This window comes from Felis catus, chromosome E1 (genome assembly GCF_018350175.1).
Source record: "Felis catus isolate Fca126 chromosome E1, F.catus_Fca126_mat1.0, whole genome shotgun sequence".
Taxonomy (NCBI): Eukaryota; Metazoa; Chordata; class Mammalia; order Carnivora; family Felidae; genus Felis; species Felis catus.
In genome coordinates, this window is record NC_058381.1 from 61,576,029 (window position 1) to 61,598,522 (window position 22,494).

The 22,494-nt window shown below is 52.6% G+C and overlaps 1 protein-coding gene across 16 annotated transcripts in view; it reads right to left on the bottom strand.

Moving 5' to 3' along the window:
• Window positions 1-22,494, bottom strand: part of B3GNTL1 (UDP-GlcNAc:betaGal beta-1,3-N-acetylglucosaminyltransferase like 1) — a 98,726-nt gene that overhangs the window by 12,174 nt on the left and 64,058 nt on the right. For all 16 annotated transcript variants that reach the window (XM_045044594.1, XM_045044593.1, XM_023244388.2 and 13 more), the window contains 2 exons: window positions 10,284-10,379; window positions 4,013-4,137 (listed from right to left, as the gene is read on the bottom strand). In XM_045044594.1, coding sequence (XP_044900529.1) covers window positions 4,013-4,137; window positions 10,284-10,379 — 221 coding nt within the window. The remainder of the gene's footprint in view (window positions 1-4,012; window positions 4,138-10,283; window positions 10,380-22,494) is intronic.

Sequence of the window (22,494 nt, forward strand, 5' to 3'; positions counted from 1 at the left end):
GAAGGTGGTGCTCACGCGGGAAGGGCAGCGGGCAGCGCGTGCGGTCAGGGAGCCATTGCATGTGGTCCAAGTGGAAAGACGCGGGGGAAGGCGTGACCGCCGCGCACCCACCGTGCTGGCCTTGGCCGCGGGGCTGGGAAGGTGGCCGCGGGGAAATAGGGTGAAAATTGCCCAATGAGGTAACCGCTGGCCATCCCCAGTTTAAAATACAAGGACAACCCGGGAGAGCTCTCACAGGGGGGCCTCTGGGCAGAGTCTGAGGAAACTCAACTCCCGACAAGCCCGAGGGTGTAATTAAAGCTCATTACTCTGAGGTTTTGCCACTCACAGCTCAAAGCATTTAATCCAACACAGAAACTAACATGAGATCACTTCTTTTGTGTTGTGGGTGGCAAAGCCTCACGCTGCAAAAAAGAGAGAAACCTCTCAACATAAAAGACAGTGATCCCATGCAAACAAGATGAGGGCGTGTGGGGACAAAGCCCAGTGGCCGGCAGCTGGTCCTTCCTGGACACGCGGGCTCCTGCCACACTGTGGGCCACCACTGAGTCCTACAGAGAGATCCCTTTCCCCTGTCTTCTGAGAATCTAAGGTGAGGACACACGGATGGGAACGTTCACGATGATGACAGAGGAGAGCCCCGACGTCCCACCCCTGATGGCACATGGGGAGGGTCCCACCCCTAATGGCCGTGGGGGGGGGGTTCCCAATGTCCCAGCCCTGATGGCATGTGGTGGAGTCCCACCCCTGACGGCATGTGTGGGGGGGTTCCCAATGTCCCACCCCTGACAGCACGTGGGGGGGTTCCCAATGTCCCAGCCCTGATGGCATGGGGGGGGTTCCCAATGTCCCCTATGTCATGGATCTAATTTCTATCTAGTTCTAATTACTGTCACCAAACGCTGGATCCAGTCCCACGTGCACACGCCACCGGCAATTCCCCCCCACCGTGGAGTAGTGGTGGTGTCGAACAGCATGCTTTCTGCCTGGTGGGAGCGCTTCCAGGAAGCACCATCCCACAAAAGCATCTTTTGTGTCTGGCCTCTTTAGTGACCATATTGCTTTGACATTAACCCCGGTCCCTGTGTCTATCAGTGGTTATCTGTTCAATTATTGATGGCCATTTGGGTTGTTCCCAGTTCTTGGCTATATCAGCAGCGATAGGTTGAACGATGCTTTCACGTCTCTTGCCTAAACACCCACACATGGACTGCTGGGGCACCAGGGATATTAATTAATTTAAAGAACGCCAGGTTTCCAGAGAGGATGTACTTTTACGCTCCTGAGAGCAGAGTATGACAGTTCTGGTAGAGCCACACTCTTTCACCCTTTAGAATTGGCAGACGTTACCTTTAGCCCTTCTGTTGGATGTGTAGTGGGTTTACATTATTTACGTATCACACGGTATTGTTTTGTGAAATGTTGTGTTTGTTGAAGTATTCTGCCTCTCTTCATGGGTGCTCGGGGTCCTGTACGTGCCTCCCATTTGGTCCCTTCAGATACATGGATTGTGAACGTCTCCTCTCAGAATGCAGTCTGCCACTCGGCCTCCGAACGGTGTCTCTTGATGAGCAAAGGTTTTTAATTTTTATCAAGTCCACTTTATGAAGTTTTAAATGGTGAATGCTTCTCACATCCTGAGAAGTTTTTGTCTGCCCTGAAGTTGTGAAGACGTCCCCTAGTGTTTGCTCCAGATGCTTTCTACTTTAGCCGTTTCTGTATTTATATCTAAGATCCACCTGGAATTAGTTTTTCTGTATGGTCTGTGATTTTCTTTCTTTTTTTTCTCATGTGAATATCTAGTTCCGCTTGTTGAAAATACTTTCCTTTTCCACTGAATGCCTTTGGAGACTTTGTTGAAAATCAATCTGTGATACAATTTTGAGTGTATTTCTGGACTGTTTCCCTGGTCTCTCTCAATGCTGTTGCTGTTTCCTGACCGCCGTGTAAGACTTCAGAGTAAGTCTTGAAATCTAGCGCGGTGAGTCCTCAGATTTTGCTCTTTTTAAGGCTGTTTTGGCCATTCTGGGTCCTTTAATTTTCCACGAGGATTTCAGAACCAAGATATCAATTTCCACAAAGAAGCCAGCAGGCTCCTGTCCTGGGACCGCGAGTTTAGGAAGAATGAGCACCAACGTTACTGAGTCTTCCGACCACGAAGGTGGCGCCCCTGCGTCCGCCCTACAGGGTTTCCTGGATTTCCTGCAGACTTTGCAGACATACACACACCTTGTGAAATTTACCCACAAGCATTTTATGTTTGGGGCCACCACACAGATGCCTTAACTGTGTTTTCAATCGTTCATGGCAAATGTGTGGATTGTGTGCTCCGGCTGAATTCTATAAATTGTGACCATTTTAGTTTCATCAAATTAAATTTTTTTCTAATTTCCTGTGTGATTTTTTTTTTTCCCCTTGGTTGCCTAATTTCCAAGTATTTTGGACTTTTAGGATGTGTTAATGATTTCTAATTTAATTCTATGTGGTTATAAAACATACCTTGTATGACTGCAATCATTTGAAATTGATTCAGAGTTGTTTTCTGGTCCAAAGTATTGTCCATCTTGCATCTTAAAGGGACAACGTCTTCTGTGGTCGAGTGTTATGTCCCGAGTCAGGTCAAGGTTACCAGTGTGACTCCAGTACCCTGGCAGACTTCCCTGTTTCTCTTAGTCACTGGAACGTGGCACAAAACCTCCAACTGTAGCTGCAGACTGTTTCTGTTGGGGTTTTTCACGTGGAGACTGTGATTAGACACACACACATCTGGTGCTTTGTCCTGTGACATGACCTCTTCCCCTTGGGTGTAAATCACACTGGCACAGAGTCAGCTTCATGACAATAAACCCAAAACAATGATGCCCCACCAAAGCTATTATATAAAAATTCAGATTTAACAGAGGACAACCAAAATCGAGCTCTTCTGCTGAAAGCCGGAAAACGGAAGTTTCAACATGCAACAATACGCCTGACCTCCCGAGTCAACATGGATACTGCAACCTGGGCCCCATACGTGACCGTCACACAGACTGGCACCACGCCCCCCGTGTAGGTGGATGGCAGGACCTCCCCAGACGAGGCCGCTCAGCTGAGAAGCTGCAGCCTTCTCACACCCTGCAGGGAAGCACAGTGAACACTGCTTCCAAGACAGGAACGCGCCCCGGGGTCAAGCTCTTCGCATTCAGAGGGCCCAGTTCCTCCAACCCTGTTCCCAAAAGTGAGCAGTGTCACAACTGTGAGGCACCAAGGGGACACACACTTGTAATTGTGAGAAACGTGCCCATGCACGCACAGTTCAAACCGAAGAAACAAGAAGACGCCCCTTCCCTCGCTTCGCCTTCCTCCATGTTCCACCCCTCCTGCCCGGGCAGGACACGCCCGAGGACACGCCGGCCACTGGGGACATGGGGCCGAGCAGATGCCATCACAGCAGCCCCCTCGGTGGGGGCAGAGAGGGCACAATGAGCCCACCTGTAGCCAAGTTAGACGGGCACCAGGCTCACTGGGAGGCTGCCGTCAGCTCACGGCAACTGAGACCAACACTTCAACGGGACACGTACGTAAGATTCTACCTCACTGTGAAAAAGGGGACAGACGTGGCCTTCATCCTGGGGAAACCGCAACCATAGACCCTGGGACGGCTTTCCCCCATGAAGGCCACAGACTCGGTGTACCCACACCGGCCACGCTCAACTGGGGTAGAGACCCACCCCAGGTGACCTGTGTCTACCCCACTGATCCTGGCTTAGACTTCGGCCATCCCTGCACCCTCCACCCTGGCCCCCGGCCTCTCCCCCGACCCCAGCCCTTCACGCTTGACCCTGGCCCCTCACCCTCAACCCCAGACCCTGACCCCTCACGCTCGACCCTGGCCCCTGGTCCTTCATGCTCAACCCTGGACCTCGACCTGGACCCTAACCCCTCACCTTTGACCCTGGACCTCAGCCCCTCATGCTCAACCCTGGCCCCTCGTGGCCCCTAGACCAGGTCTGGAAGCCTGGGACGTACATACTCGAGGACAGAGTGTGTGGCCGCGTTGGGGTGGTAGCGGTAGAGGAGGAGGCTCTGGTCCACGCGGATGACCCCGCCGCCCTTTCTGAGGTGGCTGTAGAAGAACAACAGGTCCTCCGGCTCACCCTGCGGGGGAAACAGAAGCATCGATGTTGCCGGTGTCTCGCTCACCGCAGAAGACACACCTGTGCCAGAGGCTTCCGTGTGAGCACTAGTTCAGGTGACTGGAGGTGGGGAGTAACGCCCAGCCTCATCTGCAAGGCTCCAGTGTCACTGGCGTGCCCAGCACTCGAGTGTGGGGACGTCATCTCAGGATGAGGACGTGATGGCCAGGAAGAGCTAGGGTCACAGGGGTGGACAAAAGGCCCCAGAGTCACCCTCGCTTATGCCCCCCCCCCACCCCCCACAAACGGGGTCTCTGTGCTGCACGGACCTGAGAGCTTTCCTGTCTTGAGAGAACTCAGCCTCCCACCATCCCCCAGCCGGTCGGGCTGGCCCAGCTCAGCACTGAGCAGCGAAGCTGGAAGCCAGACACTGGCTCAGCCCCCTTTTCATTCCCTAAACTCTAGAGTGAGAGCGGGCGGAGAGGTCTGGGTCCTGCCCACCCTCCTGGCTGTAGGCAGTGCGTCACTGAAGGTGCGCCCCGGGGCCTGGTCTCTGACTGTACAGGTCTACAGCCTGAACCCCAGGCCGGCTCACAAGCCCAAGGCAGCGCGGGCGCCACAGCCAAGCCCGCGACTTGACTGCGGCCTCTCCAGGGCCTCCTGGCCGCTGCCCAGTTTGCCTCTCTCCCCAAGAGGAGGGCCGCACGGCTGCCCTCGGGGGCATGGAATCCCGAGGGAGACCCCATCTCCCACCGCTCCACGCGGCAAGCATGTCCCCAGACTGGCTCTTCGCCAGGTCTCGTCAGCGTTGGCGACACCCGGTACGCCTGGCTCCCCAGGAGCACTGCCGCTTCCGGCTCTGGGCCGGACGCGTCTGGGAAGGGCTGAGCCCCACCAGGAAGCGCTGCGCTGGGCGCAACTCCCGGCTCGGCTCTTGGTTCCCAGGCTCTTTCCAGGCTGCGTCACCGCTACCATCTCAGCCTCTGCACAGTCTTCAGCCACAGGAGTCTGCGCTCCTGGTGAGCAGGTGCCCAGGAGGGTGGACAGTGGCTCAGACTCTCTGCCTTGTGGGGAGCAGTGGCGCTCCAGGGCCACATCCAAGTAAATTCTCACGACTTTCCTTCTGGCCAGAAAGAAGGAAACCCTGAAGGTGAGTTCTTCCAGATCCCAAGAAGAAAGCCCACCTTTTCCTTCCTGTTCCTAAACCTGTAAAGTGCGTGGTTACAGTTTGCTCTATAAAGGTTTGGAAAGACAGGAAATTAGAAAAAGGGACCTACGAGAATCACCTGTGACTCTGTCACCACAAAGCTGCTCTGAGCTTCCGTGTGTGGCCCACGTGTTTATTCTCCTGTGGACACACTTTCAGCAGAGCCGCAAGCAGTTTTGAAGCTTGGTTTTTACCTTAATGTTTTATTATAAATCTTTTCACATTACCGTGGTCTTTGTAAAAACTAGTCCTTCAAGTCATGTGTGCTGACGCACTTGTCCACCCGCACGTCGGAAACGAGGGTGTTCACAGCTTTTCCCCACCGTTAGACTGCTGCGGATCGCCACAGGCTCTGTGCCCAAGTCACCCTGCCGTGAGCACGTGGCACCTTTCGGCCGGCTCGGGGTCCGCCCATAATACAAGGAAGTGTGCACCAGACTCCTTGGCTAGGACTCCCGGGCCTGTGCTGGCCTTATAGAGTGACCCAGGTGGACAGACACTCTGGAGCTGACTTTGGGAACCAAGGACCGTGCCAGGTCCCGGACGTGGGGGCGTGGCAGGCGGGGTGGGCACACTGAGGGTCCCGGAGGTGGGGGTGTGGCGGGCAGGGCAGCACACCCTGGTGATGGGGTGAGAGGGGACTGGGGTCCTGGGGCAGACGGGAGCACAGAGCAGGCGCCAGTCCCTGATACGCTCTGGAAGCTGCGTGTGACAGCGGCAGGAGAGTGGGTCGTGTGGATCCCTGAGAACAGGGCCACGCAAAGTCATCTATGCGGAGCCAGTGGGAGAGAGTGCAGAAAGTCAGATACTTCCCCAGATGAATAAAATTCAACCCGCTGATGTAACCACAACAAAGACGACCCCGAACCAGGAGTCAGATCAGCACCGAACCGTCCCTGCACCTGAGAAGGCAAAGGGGACCCGGGCAGCGGTGTGGGGGGGTGTCAGGGGGTGGGGGGGGTAGGGGGGAAGGGTGTGCCTCCCAAGCCTGGCCGCTCCTGGCAGCAGACTGGTGACGCTGTGTGCCTGAGGATTTGCTAGAATACATCCAACTGCACATTTAAACAGATGAACCGTATGGTACGTGAATTATTCCTCAATAAACCTCTAAAATAAGAGGGGACTGATTGAACGCAAAATAGAAATAGGAGGAAAAGATAAAATCGTATGAGAAATGAAGCCTAGAAACGTAGGAGTGGGAGAGAAAGTTCCTGAGAGTAAAGCCAGGGACCATCCCACTGATGTGAAACCAGAGTCTGCAAAACAGAAGAAGAAAATGACAGAGCAGAGGGCGCACTGAAAAGCACGTGCCAAGGAAACTCTGGGAAACACAGCAGACCCGTATCCACCTACCGGAAAGGCGCAGCAGTTAAGTCCCTGTGAAGCTATTAGTTTTTAACAAGGAAATAACCCTCAGAGCCTCCGGGCACGATCACGCGCTCACCAGGTAGAGAGACTGCGGTGAGCGTCAGACTCTGGAAAGCAACAAACCAAGGCAAGAGCAGAACAGAATTTTCACTCTCAAGGAAAGGAAATGAGCCAAGGGTGTTCTGTACGGCCATGTCCCTCAAGTAGCAGGACCAAGGACCACGTTCTGAGCGGGACGCGTATGGCTGTGGACCCAGGGTTAGGGTTAGGGTGGGCGACGCATCCACGTGTGTATGTCTTCCAACATTACTGGAAATCACACAATAAAACGGGAGAAGGGAAGAGAGGGTCTCACTGCAGGTTGTACAGGAAGCAGATGAGCGTCAGAATACCTTTCGAAAATGGAAAATAGCAGACCAGAGAAGGTTTAAGAAGCATACACAGGACTAAGGGCATCTGAAAAGAGAGAAATACAGAAATAACCACTAGAACAAAATGCCAGCCTTCAACACCAGAGAAATTTAAACAGCCCAGAGTGGGTGATGGCCGCTGGCTCCGGATGGCTGAGTAGCCGCCTTCCTGCAGCAATGACACGGTGCAGGCCGTGCGTGCAGTGTGCAGGCTGTGGTTGGGGCGGGGGGGGGGGGGGGGGGGGGCGACACAGACTCCCCAGGGATGGGAGCCACAGCCTTATGGCCCCGATGTCCTCAGGCTGTGGAAGTGAGGAAATCCCATAATGCAGAAGTCAAATAGAAGAAAACATCCACAAGCAAATACCCGGTAAAGAATGCCAACAATGTGGGCGCCTGGGGGGCTCATTAGGTCGAATGTGCAACTCTAGGTTTCCGCTCAGGTCCCGATCCCATGAGTCATGAGCTGGAACCCCACATCAGGCTCTGCTCTGACAGTGTGGGGCATGCTTGGGATTCTCTCCACCCCCCTCTCTGCCCCTCCCCTGCTCACCCTCATGTGTTCTCTCTCAAAATAAATAAACATTTAAAAAAAAAAACAAAACAATGCCACCAGTTTGACAACCACAAAACAACCCACTTGAAAGTGGGCAAAAGATTTGGACATTTCATAAAATAACAAACGGCCAATGAACACATAAAAATTATTTAACATCCTTAGTGGTCTCAGAAACGCAAATAAAAATGAAAAGCCACCAAGACCAACCAGAATGGCTGACACTGAGAGCTCTGAGCTGCTGGCTGGGCGTTGGGGGGGGGGGTGCTGCATGGGAAGGCAAGACGTGGGGGGGCTGCACACAGTGTGGGGAGGGCAGGGCATGGGGGGGGCTGCACGCGGCGGGGGGAGGGCAGGGTGGCCTCCCCCCTCACAAGCCAACTCCAGCCGGCTCTTTCCACCAGACAAAAAAGCACATCGGGAAAGTGCTGGCGGCCAGCCTTTCTGGGCAGCCAGTTCTCCCCGGGCAGTGACGGGCCTTCTCCCGACCTTCCCACCCAGGCCAGCCTGCCCTCAGAAGGCATGTTCAGAACCAACAAAGGCCTTTTTGTTACTTTCCTTTTTGTGTAAGGGCCTGAACTGGTTGCCTCCTGGAGGCATTCAGATTCCCTAGCTTGGTAGCAGAGGCTGCTTACCACGGCTGGATGCCACCCTGTGCCAGCACGGTACCTACCTCCAAATCTCCCCTCCCCCTCCCAGCCTGCCTCTGCAAGTGCATTTCCCAGTTAAAACCTGTCCACCTTGTAGGTCCAGCTCACAACCACTATTTCCATCCCCCTGGAGCCCCGGCTTATTTGCTGACCCTTGGGCCACCCCAGTCCACACCTCTGGTCACCTGCTACATCATCTAGCACCTGGACTGTTTTCTGCTGCTTCGGCCACTTGCCCCTCTCTCCACAAAGTAGGAGCCACAGGCTCTTGGCCCTGGGTAGACTGTGGCTCTTCACTAAGGCCCATGGCAAATTACCTGAGGGCCAGTCCCCAAACCTGATCTCTGGTCCCTGATCCCTGGTGCCTGGCCTATGATCTCTAATTTCTGATCCGTGGTCTCTGGTCCCTGATCCCTGATCGCTGGTGCCTGGTCTGTGATCTCTAATTTCTGGTCTGTGGTCTCTGGGCCCCGATCTCTGGTCCCTAAACTCTGGTCCCTGATCCCTGATCCCTCGTCTGTGATCTCTAATTTCTGGTCCGTGGTCTCTGGCCCCTGATCTCTGGTGCCTGATCCCTGGTGCCTGGTCTGCGATCTCTAATTTCTGGTCTATGGTCTCTGATCCCTGATTTGTAGTCTTTGGCCCCTGATCTCTGGTCCCTAAACTCTGGTCCCTGATCCCTGTTCTCTGATTTCTAGTCTCTAGTCCCCAATCTCAGGTGCCTCATCTCTGATCCTTAGTCCCTGAACTTTGATCAATGTTCCTGATCTCTGGTCCCTAGTCCTTGAATTCGGATCCCTGATCTCTGATCCCTGGTCTCTGATCCCTGGTGCTTGAAATCTGACTTCTGGTCCCTGAAATAAATCTGGTCTCTGGTCTCTGCTCCCTGATATCTGATTCTTGGTCCCTGATCCCTGATTGCTGTCCCTAATATCTGATCCCTGGTCTTTGATATCTGGTGCCTGATCTCTGGTCCCTGATATGTGATCCTTGATCCCTTGTCTCTGGTCTCTGATCTCTGGTCCCTCAGCCCTGGTACAAAGGGACTGATGGCCTTTCTTTGCCCCCAGGTACTTCTACTCCAGGAAGAATTGCCTTGAGCTAAAAGGCTTGATGTACTTTGAATCCTGAGACCACTCATAGCTGTGAATTAGGGATTTGTCAGATCTTTCAGTCAGTGTTCCTCAGGGATCACCTCCTGATGACCATTTCTGGGCCATTTTCTGCAGAAGAATATGAAAGCGGGTACTTGGATTCAGCTCCAAAGAGAACAGGGGCCTTTTGTAGCACCTGCTTAGGTGGGGAGATTTGCTGGTTTCCCTTTACCCACCCTGTTGTCTCACAGTCAGGGAGAACTTGTTGGCTGAGAGCCACTCCCCCCCCCCAAAAAAAAAGCTCTGCCTGCCTTGGCCCCTGCTGCCGCTGGTGAAGTTGAAGTCCCCGAGACTGGGGCCGCTGGGCAGGGTGGTATCACACGTACATAGTTCTATCTGTATGAATTTGGGGGGAGAAACAGGAACACAGGGATGATACCAAATGCCCTAAAATCATGAATTAACACACCTCCATGACAAAGTGACCTGGTCTCCCATCCCAGCAAGGTGGAGAGACGGGAAGGTCAGACAGTGCACGGCAGGGTAATTCACATGTCCACTAGCTGTGGCCCAGTCCATGGAGTGAACAGGAGGGTGATTCCACGGCCTGTGCTTTCCTACGAACAGCTGTTAAGCCAGGATGAGGTAGCCTGGGCCTGCACACAGAAATCCCAGGTGGTGCCAGGGCCTCAGATACTCTCTGGAACACTCAGCCCAGCCAGCAGGAGAAGTGCTGGGAAGGCCTTCATGGAAGGCATTTTCCTAATCCCTGGATCCCCAGAGAGGGCACAGCACCCATGAAGTAGGTAGGGCTGGGATTCAGGGAATTCGCACCCCAGAGTGTTACCCCAGAGGAGGGGGCCCACAAGAGGCCCACACTTACCTGCCCGCCTTCGTCAAATGGGCCCACGTAGGAGAACCATGCTCGAGAGCAGAACCAGGTGGGCATGATCACAGTTGGGCCATTGGAGGTAAAGACCTAGAAGCAACGACACTGACATAATTATTGGAGAACACCTTATCACAAACAATTTACAACTTATCTTCCACAAAGTGTAAGTCAGAAAGTGACAAATGAATTTGCCTTTCTTTGAGGTACAGCAGTTCAAGGGACTTTACAGCCACATCAACAGTATCTGGTGCCCAAGGCTAACAGATGGGGGAAGAGGGGCCAACAGAATGAGTGGCCCCACTGGGGTCCTGTTCCCAGGTTAACGCCCACTGATTGTGTTCAATAAGGAGGTCCCCCTGCTTTTGACTGGTGGTGAAGCTTCATGTGAAAACAAAACATAAATATGTTGCTTTTAATTATGACAAGAAAAACTGAAACAGGACAAAAAGATAGTGTACATGAAACGGATAGACTCCTAGAAAGACATGAATCATCGAAATTGACTGAAAAAGAAATAGAAACTATGAATAGATCTATGACAGGTAAGAGATTGAAAAAGTAGTTTTAAAAAAACCCCAAACACAACTTCCCACAAAGAAAAGCCCAGGTCCAGAGGGCTTCACCAGTAATTCTATCAAATATTTAACAAATTGATATCAATGCTTCACAAAGTCTTCCAAACAACAGAAAAGTGTGGGAGACACTTCCTGAGTCATTCTGGAAGAGACCAGCGTTATCCTGACACCAAAGCCAGTCAAAAATATCACAAAACTACACACCAAGATGCCTTATGAATACAGTTGCAAAAATGTTCAACAAAACACTAGTGAATGGAGCCCCAACGTCATAGAAAAAGGACCCTACACCATGTCCAAGTGGACTTTATCCCAGGATCGCAAGGTTGGTTCAATATATGTAGCCACGCTGAAGAAAAAGTCTCCAGATGCTGAGACTGGGCGGACGTGCAGGGCTGCCTCTGCAGCGAAAACAGCGGCAGGAGCAAACTGCACATGGTCTTTATTTCATGTTCGCCAGGTAGAAACATCGAAGAATGTTAGAGCATGGGAGAGAAACACAAGGAGCCTCCAGACGCAGAGCAAACTGGTGTTTACAGAAAAGCAAGCAAGGCAGGGGCAGGTGTGCGGTTTCAAGGACTGTTAGGCAGGGACGGCGGGTCGGTCTCCTAACTGGCTCCTGGGGCCCTGTTCTCATAGCGCCGTCACGTCCCACAGCCTTGAGCCCAGAGCACCGCTGACATTTCAGCAATTACCCCATTCACTTTCCCAGGACTTACAAAACGCTCTCTAGAAATAACTCTCTAGAAATAACCTATGACAGGAAAACCTCACCAGAATTACATGGAAGTCTGGAGTAAGGCGGGGAGGCTTTTATAGAGGAGGCGGGAGGTTGGGCGGGGCTGTTGTAAACAGAATGTCCATTGGACTATACTGGGAGCGGGAAGTATGGTGGCTTCTCATTGGCTGGGCTGTTGCCGGAGCAGCAGGAAACCTTCCTGCAAGGTGCCTCTCCTCCTGTTGGGTCTGTGATTGCTAACTAGTGCTGGGCCCACAGCTCCCCCTGCCCGCCTCTATCCCACCCTAAATGAGGTTTCCTTGATTCAGTTTCACACTTAAAAGCACAATACAATAAAGAACATTTGGAAGGAGTCCATAAAATACATAAATGTATGGAAGGGAATGTACCTAAATAATAACAGCAGTCGCCAATGACTGCTGAGGTTACACAGGATTTGCTTTATTCTTTTCTGTATTTCCTGAATTTCTTTTTTATATTTATTTACTCTTAGAGAGAGAGAGCGCGCGCGCATGTGAGCAGGGGAGAGGGGCAGAGGGAGAGAGAGAATCCCAAGCAGGCTCCACACTCAGTGCAGAGCCCAACTTGGGGATGATCTCAAGACTGTGAGATCATGACCTGAGCCGAAATCGAGTTGGTCACTTAACTGAACCACCCAGGCGTCCCTATATTTTTCTGGAAAAAAATTTTTTTAGAGTTTATTTTTATTTATTTTGTGAGAGAGCAAGAGTGGGATAAGGATAGAAAGAGAGGAGACAGGGGTGCCTGGGTGGCGCAGTCGGTTAAGCGTGCGACTTCAGCCAGGTCACGATCTCGAGGTCCGGGAGTTGGAGCCCCGCGTCGGGCTCTGGGCTGATGGCTCGGAGCCTGGAGCCTGTTTCCGATTCTGTGTCTCCCTCTCTCTCTGCCCCTCCCCCGTTCATGCTCTGTCTCTCTCTGTCCCAGAAATAAAAAAAAACGTTGGAAAAAAAAAAAAGAAAGAGAAAGAAAGAGAGGAGACAGAGAATCCCAAGCAGACTCAACACTGTCAGCACAGAGCCTGAAGCAGGGCTCAAACTCACGAGCTGTGAGATCATGACCTGAGCCAAAGGCAGACACTTAACTGACTGAGCCACCCAGGCACCCTTGAATTTCTTAAACATCAACAAAAAAGCAAGATTATAGTCAGAGAAAAAGCTGGCTCCACCTTGAAAAAAACATTTCCAGGAAAAAATTTTTGAGAAAAAAAGATACACATAACTATATAATTATACTTTTATATTCAATGCAATTTCTTTCGTTTATAAAGAAAACACTCAAAAATTTTCTGAGTGGAATCATTAATTTTGTTCTGAAAATGCTTCCTGTGTACAAGATTAATATATGTTCATTGACACAAAATATAGAACGTCATGCAGAAAAACTAAAACCATCCCTAATTGTACCACCCAGAGAAACAAAGTATTAAATTTACAGCGTGTTCCCTTCCAGACCTTTTACCTTAGGAGAAAAATTGCAAAATGCGTACCAAGTGTGTGCACACAAACCCTAACCCTATCACCTGCTGTCCTCATAATTCTGTCTTAGGTTTTCTTCTGGAACACCATCTCTCTGCCGGGAAGTCACAGCTGCAGAATGTTGTCCCTGGATCTCTCCTGCCATCATCTTTCCTGACCTCCAGTTGCTCCTTCTTCAAGGACTTCTTTTACTTTGAGAGTCTGGAACTCTAACTTTCTAGGATGTTCCTGCCTCCTGCTTCCTGGGGTCCACCTGTTCCCACAGGACTCAGAAGATCCTTTGTATGCAGTGATGGCACCCATAGCTTTTTGTCCCCACCAAACAGAGTCACCGCACCTGAGACACCCTGGCTGGTGGGAGCCCGGGGTCTGTCTGAGCAGCAGTGGCCCAGAGGGTGGAGAAGGAGCCCTGTTTCCCTAGTGAAAACAATCAGTGGTGACAAAAAGGTGTTACGTGTCAACGAGTCCCGCTGGTGGAGAGCTGGGCCCCGGGGCTCCACACCTGGGCATTTCTTTTCTGAGTTAATTCCTATTAACCCGTAAAATCTGAACTCATGCCAGTGACAGGTCAGGGGCAGGGCATGAGCATGTGACTTCTGTGAGAACATGCCAGACACTCGGTTCCAAGCTGGGCCCAGAATCTCAGTTTCTCCCGCGCTGGGAGGCTCTGAGCACATCACAGAACCCTGAAAGCTGACTGATTAAACGCTGCAGCTCAGAGCAAAGGCAACGAGCCCCTCAGCCCTCTGGGCCTGGGAAGCACTTCTTCTGAGTTCTGAGAGCACAACTCACCCTTGAACAACACAGGAGTGAACGGTGTGGGTCCACTTACAACATGGATTTTTTTTTTTATAAATACAGCGCAGTGCCATTATTGAGTTTCCCTAGTAGTCTTCTTAGTAATGTTTTCTCTTCTCTGGCTTACTTTATTGGAGGAATACGGTATAAAATACATGTGTTAATTGTTCACGTCACTGGTGAGGCTTCTTGTCCTGTAGGCTATTAGCAGTTGTTTTTTGGGGTCAAAAGTCATACATGGATTTTGGCCTGTGCGGAGCTTCGGCACCCTGAAACCCCACTCTGTCCAAGCGTCAACTGTATTTCGATGTGTCAACTGTCCAGCGGCACCCTGCCCCTCAGGACAGGCCCACCTCCTCACACACGGCTGCAGAGCAAAGTCCCTCTCTCGCTTGGCTGTCTGAGCCGGCTTACATGATGGTCAGTGAGGACGGCGTCACCTGTGTTTGCTGGGGGCCCCCACAGTTCTGGAACCCTCCACCATGTTTGCTGTGGGTCCCCACAGTTCCGGAGCCCTCCACTCAGCCCAACACTCGTCCACTCCACACGGGGGGCTGTTTGCAATTCTCAGAAGCTACCATCAGGTAGGTCGCTGGGCTTCCTGTGAGTGGCAGTGTTAGTGGTGCCACTTTGCAGAGTGCTGGCCCAGTGAAGCACATCGAGATACTTAGCATTTTACACAAACGAGCCGGTCGGGGTGGTTACACACATACGCATGTGTGGTAAGACTCAGAACTGTATGCCAGAAAGGGAAAAACCAATCCATTGTACGGTGTGTTAGTCTTTGGACAAGTAAATGTTTTCAACTTTAAATGGTTTTTCCAGGCTTCGTGGAGTCTAGGAGAGGGCGTCTGTTTACAAAACAAAACCAGAGGCACACATATTCCTACAAAGATACACATAGATGTGCTCCCACAGGCCGCCAGCTTCACCGCCCAATGTGAGGACTGAACAGGGGAGACAGGCCAACTGGCAGAGACTGGCCACATGGTTTTCTGTCCTGTCCCTGAGATGCCAGCCCCCAGCTGACGTGTCCCCTGCTCCCTTGGGAGCCTCATGTCTCTCCGTGGAAACGATGCTGGCTGCAGGTGACGGGAGCAACCTGCTGATGGAATGTTCTTCTTGGCAACTTGGGGAAGGAACAAGGCCAGAGCAGGGACGAGGACGGAAGCCGGGCACTGTTCCTGGTGCTGCTGACATTTCTGTGACCAGCGGGAGATCAGAGGTCCGGAAGGGGGCAGGCTGGCAGGACAGAGCCTCGGGGTTTGATGGCCTTTTGGAAATTTGCCAGTCTTCAGTTCTAGACACGCTTCAGGCTGTGAATGAATTCCGTGCTTGAATTTGATGCTGTGTGGAGTGTGTCCAGAAGGGCTCCCAGAGGGCAGTGAGCTGGGACTGTGGGGGCCGAGGAAGGCCAGTGACCACTCCCTCGACACAGGGAGGAGGCGTCCTATGCTTTGTGAGCGTACCCTGCCTCTGAAGTTCCCCGAGACTCTTCATAGGAAGAAATGGTCTTGGAAGAAAACCGGCCTTTCCTTGAAGGATGGCTGGTCTGGGCCGCTCCCAGCACCACATCATGTGCCTGAGTGGCCAAGGCAGGCCTCCCAGCCCTGACCCCTGATTCAGCCAGGCCAGGCTGTCGGCACATCAGGGGCTGGGTCCCGGGCTCAGCTGCTATTCTGGCAGCCCAGTGAAGGGCAGAAGGGCCTCCCGGCCTCTCTGGGAGCCACGCCGCCAGTGGCCCCGACGCCTGGTCTGGGCCAAAGAGGCTCTCGCTGCTGCCCAGCCACAGGTGGACGCCAGGAAGCAGAATTCTTTGCGTTGATGTTCTAGGGGTGGGAGGGCCTGGGGAGAAGACACGTGGAGCCAGGACCCCTCACCTCAGCCACCAGGACTCCAGCCACCAGGACGCGCACAGCAGAAGGGCCTCCCGGCTGACAAGGGCACCGGTCCCAGCCTCACGCCCAGGATCTCCTCTAACCCAATCACCTCCCAAAGGCCCCCCAACTCTGTCATGTTAGAGGCCAGGGTTTCAACACAGGAATCTGCGTGTAAGGCTCTCGAGTTCGGTTTTGTTGTGCGTGGATGTGCGGACGTCCCAATGCCATCTTTTGCACCAGGCCTTGCGGCCCTTCTATCTGATCAGGGATCTGTGGGTCCCTCCTTGTGCTGGCACCACACAGCCTTGGAGTCGGGTAGCGCTAGCCGGCAACTCTGCTCTTGTCCACATATATTTTGACTATTCTAAATCTTTGCATTTCCAACCAGTTTTGGAACGAGCTGGCCAATTTCTTCTACAAAAACTGCTGTGGTGGTGACTCGGTTGTGTGAGTGTCCAGGTCAGTCGGGGGAGGACTGACCTCCTTACAACAGCCGCGTGCCCCTCGGACCTCCGGTCTGGCCTGCCCCCTCTTCCTGGCACGGCCTGGTGACTCCCCTGCTTCCCTCTTATGTGGACACTCGTGGTGCACTTAGGGCCCACTTGCACCATCCAAGATGGTTTCCCATCTCAAAATCCTTAGTCACGTCTACAAAGACCCCCTTGCCATGTAAGGTAACACTTTCAGGGGGACATTTGGAAATGTTTGGAGGCGTTCTTAGTGGTCACACCTGGGGTGGGAGCTCCTGGCATCTAGTTAACTGGATGCCAGGGGCAGGGACATTTAACTCGTGAATGCCAGAATTAAAGACTAACAATACCGAGTGAGATGTTACACTCCGAGGAGAGGACAGTGAACATAACCCGCCTTGCAAGCAGCCGAGCAGGTACTCAGACTTTCCACACAACCAGCCACTCCACTCCTGGGGGTCCCAGAAAAAGAAAAACATATGTCCACACAAAACCTGTCCATGAGTTCGTGGGTTCGAGCCCCACATGGGACTCTGCACTGACAGTGCAGCGCCTACTTGGGATTCTCTCTCTCTCTCACTTTCTCTCTCCCCCTCCCCCAGTCAGGCTTTGTCTCTCTCAAAAATAAATAACTAAAAAAAGAAAAAAAAAACCCAAACAAAAAAACCTGTCCGTGAATGTTCAAAGCAGCTTTACACACAACGGAAAAAAACAGGAAGCAACCTAAACGCTCTGCAATGAGTGATAGGACATCGTGGAACAGCCACACAAAAGGACCGTCCCTGGCAGTTGGAGAACAGGCTGCAGGCACAGCAGCAACGTGGACAGACACCAACAGCTTTTGCCGAGCAAAGGCGGGCAGCCTCTAGAGGGCAAGTCTCCACGTCCACAAAACCCTAAGACATCCGTTCTAACCTCTGGTGACAGAGATCGGATCAGTGGGGCTGCGGCCGGCCGAGGAGCTGGGCCTGTGGCTGAGGCACAAACCTGAACCACCAAGGTATCTGCTGAGACCAAGGAAGCTGCACCCGAGGCAGCTTATGTGGCCTTTGGGACCCTGTGCCCTGCTTTCTGCACATCAGACTTTTGGTGCTTTTGGAGGGGCTTCGAGGGTCCTGGAATCCAGGGGCTCCCCATTGCCAGACATCACAGAAGGGCTCCTGAATGCCAGCATTTTCTACCAGTCCCAACAAATGTGTCCCATAACTTCCTTGACTGTCAAAAAAACCGGTTTCATACTGCTAGTTGTGAACTTTGACAAAGCAAAACCCCAGCTTCCTGTGTTCAGCTCCTACTTGCCACAAATCCAGAGGCATTTTCTGGCAGGTTGGCTGCAGCTGAAGGGATGTTTCAACTTGGTAGTGGGGCTGAGCAGAGACCAGCAGCCTGGTCCCCAAGCACACGGGTTATGGGTGCGCGAATGAAGCTGGGCCTAGCGGATGTGCCGTGAGAGTAAAATACACTTAGTATGAAGAGTGTAAAGTATCTCATTGGTATTTTTCTACCGATCACACATTGAAATGATAGTATTTTGTGTACATTAAATAAAATATATTACAATTAAATCCATCTACTTCTTTATACCTTCTTAATATGACGACTAAAAAATTTCAAACTCTATTTTGGCTTGCATTTATGGCTCACGTTATGTTTCTATCGGCTAGAACTGAGTATCTGTCTGCAAAGCTATCCAGTGCATTCTTTAGTGATGCAGGCCTATGAAATAAGGAGAAAGAAACGCATGCCAAAGACTGAGTGGGGATGGTGGTCACTCTGGAGGAAGAGATGGGGCCCTCAGCAGAATGGGCTGAGCATCAGGCCAGGGACAGGTGTGCCCGCTGTTCATGGGCTCCCAGGGTAGGGGAGGGGCACTGAGGTGCACCAGCAGGGACGGTGGTGGGGCGGGTGCCAAGGCAGGGGGCAGGAAGGGGCCTGCAAGCAGTTCTGGAAGCCCGGCCGGCGTGGCAGGCCTCCCCTGAAGGGGTGCAAGGGTCGTGTGCAAGGGGCCCGAGGTGGGCGGCTGCCCAGAGCTCTGACGCCCTCGAGGTGCTGTTGCAAAAGGCAGCCAGCCTGGCGGGGCCACAGGCAGGACTCCAGCTATTTGGAAATTAAAACAACACACTTCTAAACTTCCCGGGGGTCCAAGAGAAGATATCACAATAAAATTAGAAAATATTTTGAACCAAATGAAAATGAAAAAGCAACATATCAAAACTGTGGGGTGTGGCCAGAACAGAGAAAATTCTGTAGTGTGAAATGCTTATACAAGAAAAGAGTGAGGTCTCAGATTGACGATTGAAGCTCCCACCTCAAGAAGACAGAAAAAGAGCAAAGTGAACTCAAACTAAATACAAGAAAGGACATAACAGACATAAGGGCAGAGATCAATGAAATAGAAAAGGGGCCATCAAGAACATCAACAGAAACATGGGGCGTCCGGGTGGCTCAGTCGGTTGGGCATCCGACTTTGGCTCAGGTCATGATCTCACAGTCCATGAGTTCGAGCCCTGCGTCGGGCTCTGTGCTGACAGCTCAGAGCCTGGAGCCTGTTTTGGATTCTGTGTCTCCTTCTCTCTCTGACCCTCCCCCGTTCGTGTTCTGTCTCTGTCTCAAAAATAAACAAACATTAAAAATAAAAATTAAAGAACATCCACAGAAACAAAGCTTATACTTGAAGAAAGTCTACAAGAGCGACACATCTCTAACTTGCATAACAAAAACAAAAGACGAAGGACACAAATCAATAGGAGGAAAAGAAAGCAAATCACATGACCTGCAGGCATTAATAAAGGAGTAAGGGAATTATTAACACATTTATGTCAATAAATTAAATGACTTAGATAAAATGAGCAAATCCCTCAGAAGATGATTAAGAAGAAACAGAAATCTAAACAGCCCTGTATCTATTAAAAACTGGAATTCATAATTCAAAACTATTGGTACCTTCCACCAAACAGTAAAGTAAGAAGAATACCAATCTCACAAAAACGCCTTCATAAAACAAAGGATGGGAACATATTTCAACCCATCTTAAAAGGTCAGCATTAACTTGATACATTGACACCAAAACCAGACAAATATACCACAAACCACAGAGCAAAGTCCCTTATGGACAGAGATGCACAAACCCTTAACAGATTATTACCAACCAGATACACACACATACACACCACATGTCTTGAGCAAGCGGTATTTATCCTACATGTTTAAGTTCGGTTTAATATTTGAAAATCAATCAGTGCAATTTACCCCATCATCACCAAAAAGGAAAAAAGATCATACAATCGTTTCAATAGATACTAAAAAAGTATTTGACAGAATCCAACACCCAGTCAAGGTACTGCTCAGAGTACTCATGCTGATCATGGCCAACATCTCACCTGTGGGTGGAACCCTGAGGGCTGGTCTCTGGGTCGGGATTATGGCCAGAAAGCCCGTTCCCATCGCGACTCAGCACTGTACCAGTTCTACCCAGGAAAACAGAAACACAGAGAAAAGAGTATCCACAAAGGCTGGGACACAACACAAGAAGTTTAGCAAAAGGTCCCAGGATCTAAGACCAACAGACCAACCCTTATCTCACACCACACACAAAATCTACCTCAAAGTATATGACAGACCTAACTAAACACAGGTGCTAGAATCCTAAACCTGTAGAAGAAACACACAAGAACACACTTGTGACCGGAGGATAGTCAAGTTTTATAAAATAGGGCACAATTTTGCAAAATAAAAAGGAGATATTAATAGACTGGATTTCATCAAAACTGAAAACGTCACCTCTTTGAAAGATGTGATACGAAAACGAAGGGGCCACCAGGGACCAAGAGGAAACGCTCGCACGCGTCCATCAGGCACACAGATCTCACGAGGGACGTGTTTCCAGGGTCCGAAAGAAATCTCACAACTCCGTGAGACGGCAGAACCACAGTAAGAAAGAGGCTTGCTCAGCTGCTTCAAGGAGGTGCGAGGGTAGCGGCTAAGACTGCCCCTCTCGGGAAATGAAGAGGAACTCCAGGACATGGGCGCTGGTGCGGACACAGTGGGCTCACCATCGCCCAGGGGCAGGGCCGCTGGGGCACAGTGGTCCTTTCTGAGGGAAACTTCTGGAGTGTGCTAAGACATCCGCAGCCTGCACCGAAGGTGCCTATGTGCGGACCACATGATGGATCTACTGAAAAACGACACCTTGGACTCACGGCTCCTCGTGGGTTCCCTGGGCCACCGTCCCCTGGATGACCATGTAGGCCCCAGGCACCACAGCAGCTTCTCCCTCCTACCCCGTCCCTCCACCCACATGGCCATGGCCTTCCTGCCTGCACCCACCAGGCAGCCTCGAATGCTCCTGGAGCCGTGCTCTCACACCGGACATCCTCTACCTCTCCACATGACCCCCACCAGCCCTGTGAGCCTTCATGAGCACCGGAATTCTGGCCCCTGCGCTGGCTAGGTGCTGGCCTGCACACACGCCCTTCCCTCGGGATGCTTCCAGAACCCACTTCCCAAGCACAGCCCGGGTCTGAGACACTTACCACCAGCCACTGACAACAAACACTCCCACTTGGGTGTGTGATCTGCCTGCCAGCTTCTGGGCTCAGGCTGGGAGGACAGACCTGTCTCTACACCAGGAGGGCTCAGAGGCTGTCCCTGTGCTGTGTGGCCGTGCTGGGCCTGCCATGACAAGGCTCACAGGGACCGCGGGGAGCCCTTCGCACGGAGGGCAGGGCAGCCCCACGCGGGGACGTGGCTGCTGCAGGAAAGCCGTGCAGGGCGCTCAGCTCTGCCAGCTGTGACGCTAACACTCTTTTGTGCCTGTGGACTCAATGCCCCTGACCAGGCCCCTTGTGTTTATTCACCTTCCAGAACCACAGAAGGGGTGAAGGCCAGTGGCCCCCAGAGGCAGTTTGTGGGTGCATGGAGGGGTGGGGTTCAGTGACCCCACTTGACTGACTTCCAGAAATGTCTGCAGCCAAACCAAACCCCCATGCTCCACCTGGAGGAAGTGAGTTCCAGAAAACAGTGGTTCAGACTTCAGAACATCTCTGCCAACCTGGCTATTTGAGCGGGGGTCGCTTTGGCTGCAGGATGCACGTGACCCCTGGGGTGTGAGCCACGTGTGAGCGACAGCACAGACAGTGCAGGGCCCACGGAGAGACTGTGTGCACCTCGCTGCCTCCCAGGCTGCGGGCGCAGGGCCCCCACTCCGCAACAGCTGCTTCTCCTCAGAGCCCAAACTCCTCGTGTGGGCAAAGACCCCTTCTGGGTCGTGCCCTCCGGCGCAGCCTGCGGAGGTGACAGCTGCGGAAGGCACGTGTGCCACACGCACGCACCGGTGAGCCCGTCCATGTGCGCAGTGAGCCAAGGTGCCCATGCCAGGCCGGCGCCAGGCGGTGGTCTGCCCTTCACGGGGCAGGGTGTGTGTGGCGGTGCGTGTGTGTCTGAGAGAGAGGGACAGAGACGTGAGTGCGAATGCTCTGGGGGGATGAGACCCAGCTAGTCCGCACGTACACAGTGGATCTGGAACCGTGTGGGCCAGGTGCGTGTCTGCACACGTGTGCACAGCCTTCCTGGGGGCCCGTATGAGAGAGAAGGGAGTCCTAGTAAAACCGCCTCCGAATGCTACCGAGTCCATGCATTTCAAGAGTTTTCAGGCCACCGCAGGGTGAGCCAGGACCGGTTCCTCCCAGCTGCACACAGGGGTCTTTTCCACAGTCTAGGGGCGGCTCCCAGACCTGCTGGCTCCCCCAGTCCTGCCGGCTCTGCAGCCCCACCCTCTGAGGGACAACGGTGTTGGCAGTCGCTTGTGCAGCTGGGCGACAAGAGTATCCTGGAAATTTCATTCTTCTTTTTGGAATGTTTATTTTTGAGAGGGACAGGGAGCGGGGAGGGGGGGTGCAGGGAGGGAGAGGGAGACACAGAGTCCCAGGTCACCAGGTCATGTGTGACGTGGGCAGTGGCTCCTGCTCCTCATTCTCAGCCCCCCCACCCCAGAGCATCCCGCGGCTTGCCGTCAGCCCTGGTGTGCACGCCCACCCACAGCCAGCAGGGCGCACCTGTCCCGCACTGCCCTAACCAAGCATCCTGCGAATGTTCAGCGGGTATGTGCACAAGCCACAGGAACAGCCTATTGGCTGGGCAGGGGCAGAGGGACTGACCCAGAGGCACACGCAATGCCCCTGTGGTAGGAAAGCAATGGTCCGGAAGCGCTCTGGTCATTGCCACCCAAGGGAACCTGAGAGTGCAG